Source organism: Mauremys reevesii, linkage group 20 (genome assembly GCF_016161935.1).
Source record: "Mauremys reevesii isolate NIE-2019 linkage group 20, ASM1616193v1, whole genome shotgun sequence".
In the NCBI taxonomy this organism is placed as follows: Eukaryota; Metazoa; Chordata; order Testudines; family Geoemydidae; genus Mauremys; species Mauremys reevesii.
In genome coordinates this window covers 9,488,892-9,499,609 of record NC_052642.1, presented here as the reverse complement: position 1 = coordinate 9,499,609, position 10,718 = coordinate 9,488,892, and the positions used below count along the sequence as shown (strand labels likewise).

At 45.9% G+C, this 10,718-nt stretch overlaps 1 protein-coding gene across 1 annotated transcript in view; it reads right to left on the bottom strand.

The window, feature by feature from the left end:
- Positions 1-3,207: 3,207 nt before the first annotated feature.
- RCC1L (RCC1 like) overlaps positions 3,208-10,718 on the bottom strand; it is a 47,574-nt gene continuing 40,063 nt past the window's right edge. Inside the window, 3 exon segments of the mRNA XM_039508287.1 lie at positions 3,208-3,333; positions 3,335-3,384; positions 3,387-3,411. Of these exon segments, the coding sequence (XP_039364221.1) occupies positions 3,208-3,333; positions 3,335-3,384; positions 3,387-3,411 (201 nt within the window).

The following is a 10,718-nucleotide window of genomic DNA, read 5'->3' as shown; positions in this document are numbered from 1 at the left end:
CCTAGCTGCTGGATTCATGTGAATACATGAAAATCTCAGCTTTCATTTTTTTTTAAATATTTACCAGTCTTGGTTGAGCAGAAGAGCTAGTAAAGGTGACCTGAGTCCACCCTAAAAGCTCTGAAACCAGAAGGCAAAGAAAAAGAACCCCAAATTTATCATTTTTTAAAAAATCCTGATTTTTTTTTGAGTCCAGATTCATGATTTTTGAATGCTTTAGGTTTGCAATACTGCTAAAGCAAAAATCCTTATGTAAAAAGCTGGCCTGCCAGTATACCTCTTGAAAGCAGAGAGCTGTATCCTTGGTAAGACTAGGATGTGTGGTAGAAGAGAGAGATCCTTGAGCATACACGGGTGTGCCAGGGCTGTTCTACACAGTTACTGGGTTAACCTGCAGCACTATGCATAGATCGTCTATTTAGCTAGTCTTGTCTTGAAGAAATAATTGAATTTTGAATGTCTCCTTTCTGCCAGCTGTTCTCCATGTTTTCCTTTTGTGTTTTTGTGTGTGTGTGTGGTGCCATTTCACATAGGCTGAGGTGAAATCCAGTCAGTCAGTATTCAGGAACATCTCGTTGGCAGATTTTTGCTTGTAGGCTAAGTTTGCAAAAAAAAGACAATTCTGCAAGAGAAGTTTCCAGTTCTTCCTTTGTACGTTAGGAACAGGTAATGTCTGCTTTGAGGTGAAGACCTAAGCTTTACTTCTGTTGTGTATTTCATTAAAAAAAAACAACAAAAACTCCTCCCTCAATATCATCATCACCACCGCCACTGCATCCCTCCGCAGTCGCTCGTTCTCAAATCAGCAGGTTTTGGTGACTAGAGAATGTTCTGTCTGAGCAGGACTGGGCTGGGCTGACAGTTAGAACTGCAACGCTCCAAGGGCCGGATTCTCATTTACACCAAAGTCACTTTACGCCATTCTGGCAGAGTCAAGGGAAATTCAAGTGGGTGCAGACTACATTCATGCCCACTTTAAAGCCTCTTAGTCCTGCCAGAGCAATGAAAAAAGGGGCCTTTGTATCAATGAAAATGAGACCCCTTTGCTATTCCTATCTTCCTCTGGGCTTTTATTTGCTCTGACTTAGTAAATGTATACTGTAGAGTAGGGGGAAGGAGGGAGAATACATTTGTTGGTTTTGAGGTGGGTTTTTTTTTTTTTAAACTTCTCTGGGGGTGGGTAAGAATGTCCATTTTCCCAGTGTTTTTGATGGCCTCTTCTGAGTGCAATTCTGAAAATATTTCCCAACGCAAAGGCGATCCTTGGGCGTCAGCAGATTTCCTCTAGGGTGTGGGACTACCTGCTGCTGCTATTAATAACAACATAGGTCTTAATCCTGCAGTTGATGGTAGGTAGGTGACTGCTGCTATCAGTTACAGGATCTGTGGCTTTAGGCTGCAGTGCAAGAGCAGAATACTGACTGCCTCTCCTCCACTTTTGAAGTCAGTAGCAAAATTTCCATTGACTTCAGTGGGACCAGGACCCAGCCCTCTGTCCCATTGACTGTCTCTCTTCATTCATAACCCCCTGTGCATTACCTGTAGTAACTGGAATTCGCTGCGGTCATTAGAGGTGCTCAGGAAGGACTGGGGACTTGTTTCAGCACATGCCGGATACTGTGCTGGCCTTAGATTCAGAGTCTGTGAAGGGGCAGTCTTAGATGCTGATAGTTTGCTGGTGCAGGCTCTAATTTGGCAGCGTTTCCTTCCAGCGCAAACTCCTTTCTCTGTTGTTTTTTAGGAGGTCAACCAAAACTAGGCCCTTGAGCCCACAATGGCAGTGTCAGACTGTAATGACAGTGCTCCCGTTTAGCGAATGGGCCATACCTCTCCAGTGTTCTCGAACGCTACCCTTGGAGGTCATGTATTTAATGCACCAGCTCTCAGTGCCGGATGCTGTAAACCCTTACTCACACGAGTGGTTAACTTCGATGGCTCCAGTAGGAATAGAGGGCCAGGCCCCAGCTCCTTGGTGGGCCCAGGCCTGGTGGATGGAATTTTGAACTGTGGGGACCCTGAAATCCTGTTTCTGGGTCTGAGGCAAAGAAACCTGAGAGTGAGGCTTTGTGGAGCGGGCTGTGTGTCGGACTTTCCCAGCAGCTTGATTGGCATCAGGGTCACTGTGCTTCAAACAGCTTGTCCCTAGACTGCACCTTGAGAACTTTCATTCGGATGGGCTCTTTTAATGGACTGACCGGGCCAATTCTTAGCTGAGCATTTTGGGACAGACTCTGGTGTGGAACTTGAGAGAACCCCCTTGCAGCCAGAGATTTATGCCAGTGTAAACTCTGTTGCAGTTAGCAGAGTTACTCCAGATTTACCCTACTGTAACTCACATCAGAATCTGGCTCTTTCCCTTGGGCCCTTTGCTGCTAATGGCCATTTTATTAGTGTTTTGACTTGCTTGAACAGGGCACCGATTACTCTTTTTCTTGAATTAAAAAATCCAACCCTGGTCTGAAGTACTGGTAAGCAGACTGACGCAGATCATAGGAGGCTGTTGTATGGCTCAGAATTTCTGGCAAATAACCAGATCAGAGCCGTGCTTGGTCCTAAGCCTTGCCGACCCTAGAACCTCCGGCCAATCACCCTTCCCACCTTGTGCTTCATTCAGCCCAGTTGGAAAACTGGAGATTTCAATGATGTTTATCCCAGAGACTCCTTGACTCCTCACATGGCATGTGAGCTGAACTTTCCTCTGTAACTTAATCATAAGTATGATACGTTCAGGCCCCAAATGGCATCTGAATTTCTGGCAAACGCTCCTGGTGCTGAAAGCAAAATTGTTGCTGTTATCTTACAGTGGGGTGTGAGGGGCTGGGGGGTGTGAAAAGAAATATTTGGTAACACGGCCTTGTTTATTTCCCTAGTGTTCTGTCTTTGCTAGTGTCATGCAGATACAGGAATTTACAAAGCCGTTCCTTAATTGGAACCATCTTTTTTTTTTTTTTTAAATTGGGATAAATGATGTGATGGAGGCTTTTCTTTATTTAAAAAAAAAAAAAGCTACAGAAAGCAGCTAACTTAGGGGGCAGTTCACCCCTATGTAAGGGACTGGAACAACACCTGTGTTCCCTGAGACTTCAATCCTGCACAGACTGACACACGCACGCACGCTGAGTGACTCAGCTGAAGCCAGTGGGGCTGTTTGCAGTACACAGAATTACGCCCATGTATCAGTCTTTGCTAGGTTGAGGTGGAAAGGCATCAGTCAGATTGAAATGGTTGGTAGCTCTTGTGCCAGTCCTCTGCACAGAGGTGAGTTTCACCCTGTCGCACTGCAACAGCAGCGAAGGATCTCGTTCTCATACGAAGCGTGGAGCTGGAAGATGGGATGGTTTTGCTTTACACGGAGAGTGCACATGCTTATTTTACTTGCTGGTCTTTTGCTGAAACTCGAGATTTATTGTACTGTATGGAAAAGAAAAAAAACAAACAAAAAAAACCTAATGTTCCAAAACAAATGACAGTATATTTTGTACTTTGTAAAGTGTTAATTAAAATGGGGAAAAAAAAAGCGAAACATACGCTATCTGCTTTTGTACTGATCAAACTGATTAAAATAAAGCAGAGCTTGGCATTGTCTTTATAAGCTGTAACTCTCCTTTGTTAAGCCTTTTCTAAAAGGCAACGAATGCCAGGGAAAGAGAAGTTTGTACTAGGTCTTATCCCAGTACCCAGCTGCTCGCATCAAATGGTGACTAGGCAGCTAAGATCCTGAACATCATGTTTATCCTGGTACTCACACCAAGCGCCAATGAATTATATGGGCCTCTAAACAGTCGCGAGGGCCTGTTCATGTAGATCCGATTGTAGGGTCAGGGTTTAGGTGGTGGTAGGCACTGGAAGGCCACTGGCCAAATCCGGTCCTGATGGGTGTAGATGTGACTCTGCTGAACACCTGGAGGGCAGTTCCAACTCTGAAATCAAGCCCTCCATCAGGACGCCGAGTGTGCAGGGAGGAATGCCGACATTCTTAGTGGTGCCGTCCTCCAGATTCACTGGTGACGCAGGGCTCACTCAGCCGGAAGGTAAGCGATCCATCCCACTGCACTCTTTGAAAGGAGGAGCCAGTAAGCCTGGCGCCATTCCTTATGGGGGGCGGGGACGACTGCAGAACTGACTCCAACTATTGCATTGTACAAGTGTCATGAGCACCTTTTGGACCATTGTTATTTAATACTGCAGCACTTATTAATAAGTGCTCGGAAACATTCCCTTGTTCTGACAGGTATCTCCCAGGCTATGGGTGTGTGTTTGCCTACACAATCACTGCCCTCTCTGCGCTGAAGTCTGTGCTTTGGGAGGAAGAAGGGCACCACACAAACCCAAATCTGAGCCTCAACTTGCCACTCTGGCTCCATGGAAGGTCTCCACCCAACAGGACTCAGGCCCATATTGATGGGCCTGCGTGGAGGTCTGGGTAAGGGGAGTTGAGGCCAGTTGCTTTACCATCCAAAGATCCAAATTACACTGATTTTCTGCCTCGTTCCCTTGACTTAGGCCCCCCGCTCGATGTGCTGCAGACTCCCTTAGGCTAGCTTTCCTCACAGCAGCGCACAGGCCAATAGTTCTCCAGGCAACTTTTTAAGTACGCAGCTGAGGTCTCCGTCCAGGGATGAAATCCAGTATGGATACGTCACCATCCTTCAACCCCATGCCCCGGCTGGCTGCATTTGCTGTGGTCAATGGAAGGCAGTGCATTGCTCTGTTCCCGCCCTGGCCTGGGTGATCGCTTCAGAGATTTGAAGACTGCGAGATGGAGTTGAGTACTGTTCCCAGGTAAGAAACTGCCTTTGTTCAGGAAAACAGTCATGCTATGCACCATGTAGTGCTGCGCTTTAGTATCCTCTCTCTTGCCAAGCAATCCAGGAAATCCCCCATTACAACTTACTGTATTCAGCCAGGGTGAAGTTTTGAGGAGGCTGGAGGTTCTGGTTGAAATTCACAGGAAACACAACACCCGTGTCTCTACTGCAACATGCTGCACAGTTGGGCGTTACGGAGCAGAGGTGCAGTTGGTCCCACTGAATAAACAGCGAAGCATTTGTAAATGGATCCTTAACGAGACGCTTTGCCTTAGTAATTTAGTGCATTTAAAACTGACAGCAAAACGGTTCAGTGACGCGCCATCGCATGAGTTACCTTGTAAGGTAAGTCCTGCTGCCTGACAGCTTTTAACTTAGGGCCTCATCCTGCATCGCTGAAGTGAATGGGAATTAGATGGGACCTTAAGGCAAACGTTTTCAAAGTACCTGGGGTGATGCCTATACTAGCAGTGCTTCACTGGTATAGGAATACTGTATACTATCCCAGCAAAGTGCTCCAGTGTGGATGCAGCTATGCAGGCTAAGCTGCTTTCGGTGCTCGTACAGTAAAACACCCTGCAGGAGCAAAACAAGCTTTACTGGCAGCTTTGCCAGTACAGCTGCCTCTACACTAGAGGCTTCAGCTGGCACAGCTGTGTCGGCCAGGGATCGCCCCTCTTCACACCTGACCGACGTAACGATGCTGCCAGAAGTCTGTAGTGTACACCTGGCCTGAGTGATTTAGGAGCCAAAACCTGATTTTCAGAAATGACCTTGACACGTAAGTAATCCAAGTCCCACTGATTTTTCCATGAGACTTGTTATCCGACATGCCAGTGGCACTGCTGAAAATGGGACTTTAGGCCCTTCTGCTCTATTCCCCCCCTTTACACACACCCATATTCTCATGCACACACATACAGGCATGCATATGGCTATAGTTGAGTATACGATACACGTATTCGTATATGCACATATTGTGCGCACTCACAAACTTTGGCACCAGTTAACAACTTGGTGCAGGTGGGTCGTTGCGCCTAAAGCTGAAGGCCAGATTTTGCCCTTTGGAAGATCTCATAGTGTGTGTGTGACTTTTCTGCAGATATTTGTGCAACGCAAGAGTCGTGCGAGCTACTTGATCTGCTACTGCCTTTCATGTCACCGCGGCTGTCAGTGGGGGAGGTTCCTATCTGCACGTTTTGATACCTAGACCAAACCTGATCTTTTTTCCCTCCGTGCATGCTTAGCATTTATGTATTCATTTTCTTTCACCTCTCTGCTAAGATACCATGCTGCCTTCAGCCACAGAAGTGGCTGTTTTCCCACTGGTACTGATGAGCATGGGCCATGTTAACTGGGAACAGTGTTGTCTGACATATCGCACTGGAGTGGAATGCCAGGATCCCAGCATCATCATCTCCTGAAAAGCATCACTCAGTGGAGGGGAACGTCGAAAACAGAAGTGTGGGAAAGAGGCATCTCCCCTGGAAACCTTGTCCTTCCATTCAAGGTAGAGCCGACTTAAAAAGAGACATGGGGTAAATTTTTCAAAAGTGACTCTACATCTCATTGGCTTTCAATAGGCCAGAGGGCTGGTCTGTGTGGGGAAAAGCCTGGAGTAGTTAGTGCAGCTTAGCTAGTACACCCTAACCTGCACACAGACACTCTTGGGGCAGGGTAAGAGTGTTCACACGGGGAGTTAGTGTGCTTTAATTCACACCCTAGCTATCTGTGCACTAGCTTCCCTGTGTAGACAAGCCGGGAAGCTCTTACATCATATAGGACCTATTGAAAGGGTTACCCATGCAACCAACTGCCCTCTAGCAGCTAACTATCCAAGTAGGTCCAAAGGTTTTATTTGCAAAGCTGCAAGAGACCTGGATGCATCCCTCTCTGCTTGCAAGATAGCTAGCATGAGCTGTCGCCTTGCAGAGCTCTTTCAGCTGCTCCTGGAATCAGACTAAGGAAAGAGCAAAATTATTTTCCCATGTAAACACCCTGGTCCTAAAAGCAGCTCACCTTTTTGTTTCTAACCACTAAATTGTTCCTCATTGTATCCACAGTGAAACTTTAAAGCAGACCATAAAATATTTTGCACCAAATTCAGAGATGTCTAAGGATCTTGCAGCTTCACACTATGTTGCACATGATGGACACACAAGAATTTCAATCAGATCTTCGTGGTCCTAAAAACACAGGTCACCACTATGTGAGCTAATGGAGAATCTCCATTAACTTTTAGCCGTATAGAGCCTATCAAACATGCTTGAGTAGTTCTAAGTCCCTTTAGTAGAAGACAGTGATGCACAGCCTCATGCCCGGTTATGTTTAAATATGCACAGAGTAGGATTTGGTTTGAAATGTATCCACTTTAACAAAAATTACAGATCCCTCAATAAAATAAGAATTGATTTGTCTGTCAGCTCTAATGCTCTTCCGATCAGGGACCATAGTGTCTCCTGTGTTTGCAGAGCGCCTAACATAATGAGGCTCTGGGAGCTACCTCAATACAAATAATAAGAAATGTATTTGCTAAGAGGAGGTTTGGGGAAAGAGTCCAAACTCTTAACAAATCAGGCCTGATCTACTGTATTTTAGGACGTCAATGGCTGGTAGAAACTCCTAGTTTTGTTGCAGGTTAGTTCGACCACTCTGCAGTATATTTATAAGAATAGAGGACGGGAAGTCAAACCAAAGCAGGACTATTTTTGAGGTCTTCAAGTTCTAGTTCTCAGAATCATTTGTATCAAAGGATCCTTGGGGGGGCGGAAAAGATAGTTGGTCTCGGTGTTGAGCGAGCCTAAAATTATCCTGGCTGTAATAGATTTTATTTACAGACACATGGTTTAACAACACACCCAGGACCATATTTTTGCTTTCCGACAGCCCCAGTACGAGGTCAGGGATATCGCCTGACTCTAGCTAAGGGCGGAGCATGAGCCGCCCAAGTAGGATTTGCAGGTGTGGAAGTGCAGAAATGAATAGCTGGAAGGGAGCCCAAATGAAACAGTCTTTCCACCTAGGCACTAGTCATTTTAATAAAAATCCTGCAGTTGACGTTACGAGCTTTCCGTGTCTCAGCTGATTCGCCGCAGGCTGCGTGAGTCAGGGAGACTGAATTCCCCCTCACCCTCAGAGATCAGCTATTCCGACAATAGACGCAGCATGTGGACGAAGGACCTGAGCTTATCGGGCTATCAGCCCGTTGTCTTACCCAAGTATTACATTCAGCTGTGCAGACCCAGGGTAGCACAAGCCAGGATTTGGATTTTCAAAACCAACTGATGTTTTTGGGCTCTTCAAGTTATTGGTTACCGTGTAGTATTAATGGTTAATAACTCTATCACTGGATAATCCAGATTGGGGCCCTGTTGTGCTCGGAGCTGTACATGCACTGGGGGAATTGTTTCCTGCCCTGAAGAGTTTTCACTCTATTTTCAGCCAAAGCTGATAGCACAGTGGAATTTGTAAGGCAAATGACTCTTGCTAATCAATGCAAATCAAGTAGGTTATTTTTGTTCTAATTTAAGATGCTCCCTATGTGCCTTCCCTGTTCTCCCTCCCCCTTTACTGCAGGTATATTTATGGCTGTCTAATTTGCTACTTTGAAGGACAAAGCGGTGCAGAGATTCCTTCCATTGTACTACTTCTCAGCTCCCTACCCTGGGACTAGATTGTTAATTATACTGACAGCTGTGTTCCTAAACAGACGTAATCCGTCAGTCATGGGGGGCGGGGGGGGGGCGAATGTAAACTTTGCAACCCCTGGGTGCCTCTGACAAGTAAAATCTTTCCTATTTTCCTCTTATCCAGCATTTTTAAAAGGCTGATCCTGCATGGGACAGTAGAGGAGAATAGAAGAATACTGAAATGAAAATCAGTCATTTTAGTTACTGTGTGGGTGGACGACTGAAGGAAAGAAAAGGAATCCTCTGTAAATGTGTTTATAACACATACCCCGACAGGATATGGGATTTACTGGAGGCTGTAAAGCCCGATATATAATCATGGCCTGGAGCTTGTGCTGTGGAGGAAAGTGCTGGATCTGCAGATAGGTGCAACCTGCACAGCATGCTCTGTAATGTGGGGAGGGGACTGTGCGTGTGCAAATCAATGTGGCATGTCTCAACTCAGCAAGACACTGGGAAAGGAATTTACCTTCTATCCACGAAACATCACCTGAGCCATCAACTAATGCCGCCCTAGCCAGAGTTGGCAGAGACCGTGCCAACAGGCCTAATGGGGAAAGCACCATTGCAAAGGACCCGCCGCTCTGCAGCAAGAAAGAGGATTTCTCTTTCCAGGTTAGTTTTGTTTTATTCTGCACCTTTAACCCCTTTGCCTGTTAACATGCTGTAGTGGGAGAACAACTTGCCTTGTTCAAGTTTAACCCATAACTGGTACCGTAGATGCCATGACTCAGCCGTTCATTCTAGTCTGGAAAGCGCAGGCTGGCTTGTCACAAATGCACCCCCTGAAAACTAGAGCAGAAGCCAGGTTGTCTCGAGGTTAGACCAAGGGATGGGGAGTCAGGAATTTGCTTTTCCTGGTTCTGTCACCTACAGACTGAGACACCCTGAGTTGGTCACTCAGCCTCCGTTTGCTGCTTCCATACTTCACAAGGGCATTGTCAGACTTTATTTGTTAGTGCTTTAAGATCCTCCATTGAAAGGAGCTATAGACACGCAAAATTGTGGTGTTCTATTATTAAGCAAATCTCTGAACTTCAGCCTGGAATCAACACAGATACATGCAGTGACTTCAACTCATAGGTCCTGCCAGAATCCCACTGCAAATTTGAGAAAGCTATATCTGCATCCTTTATGTGTCCCAACGAGTTTATTTTGAGTTGGTCTGCCAGCTATTCAAGCTCAGTCAGTAGCAGCTTCGGCGCGAACCATTAAAGGCATCACTTTAAGGAGCACAAGTTTTAAATGTTTAACCAGACTCCTTCAGTTCATTGAAGTCGGGTTTTCTTGGAGAAACACTTTTTAAAAGATTCCTCCGCATACCTTTTTCAGTCCCCGCCCCCTCTCGTCGCATATGAGCAAAACTTGCTTCTAACAGCGTTTTTAAAACATCTTTTAAAAAAGTAAATGGCCAGATTTTACAGATGCATCTGTGTGAAATCCTTCTGAGAGTTTTAGATACCTGCACTAAAGAATTTACTGTAAAGCTTTTGGGATGGAATGGATCTGATTTGTGTGTGTGTAAATTTAGTGGGAAAGGTGCCGCAATCAACAGCACTGGGAAATGATGCCCTAGTCTTCCACAGAAGATTTCACACAGTATGCGGAGCAGCAATAAGAGTGGCATTGAGCTGCTCTCATTTAGAGGTACTGCCTCGTTATTAGTTTATGGCTTCATGTTTATAGTAGCAGCTAGATTAAGGCCCCATCATGCAGTGTGCAATGAAAGCTCATAGTAAGAAACTGTGCCTGCTTCAAAGTGCATAGACTGTAGGTAGACAAAGCCTCAGAGAAAAGTAGTATGACATTTCCTGTTATGCAAATGGGGAAACGGAGGCACAGGATGATTAAGTGACTTGCCCGGGGTCACACAGGAAGTCTGTGGCAGGGCCAGGAGTTGAATCCAGGTCTCCTGAGTCCCACTGTACTGCTTTAACCACAAGACCATACTTCCTCACTACCTCAAGGCCATTCAGTGCCCAATGGCTGATGAGCATGGCAGTTCGGATAAATAATGGTTTATGTGAGGTGGACACCTCTCCACTAGGTATCAGTCTGAAACCATCAATCCATTTCACGCAGGCCAACACACCTGGGTCGGAAGGTAACAGCTCTCATTCCCGTAGACCTGCGGGTAGCGACCTGAAGCTAGCATGAGCTATAATCTCTGTGAGCCGTCCAGGTGGGTACAAGTCTGATCTCACTGATTCAGAGCCAAGTT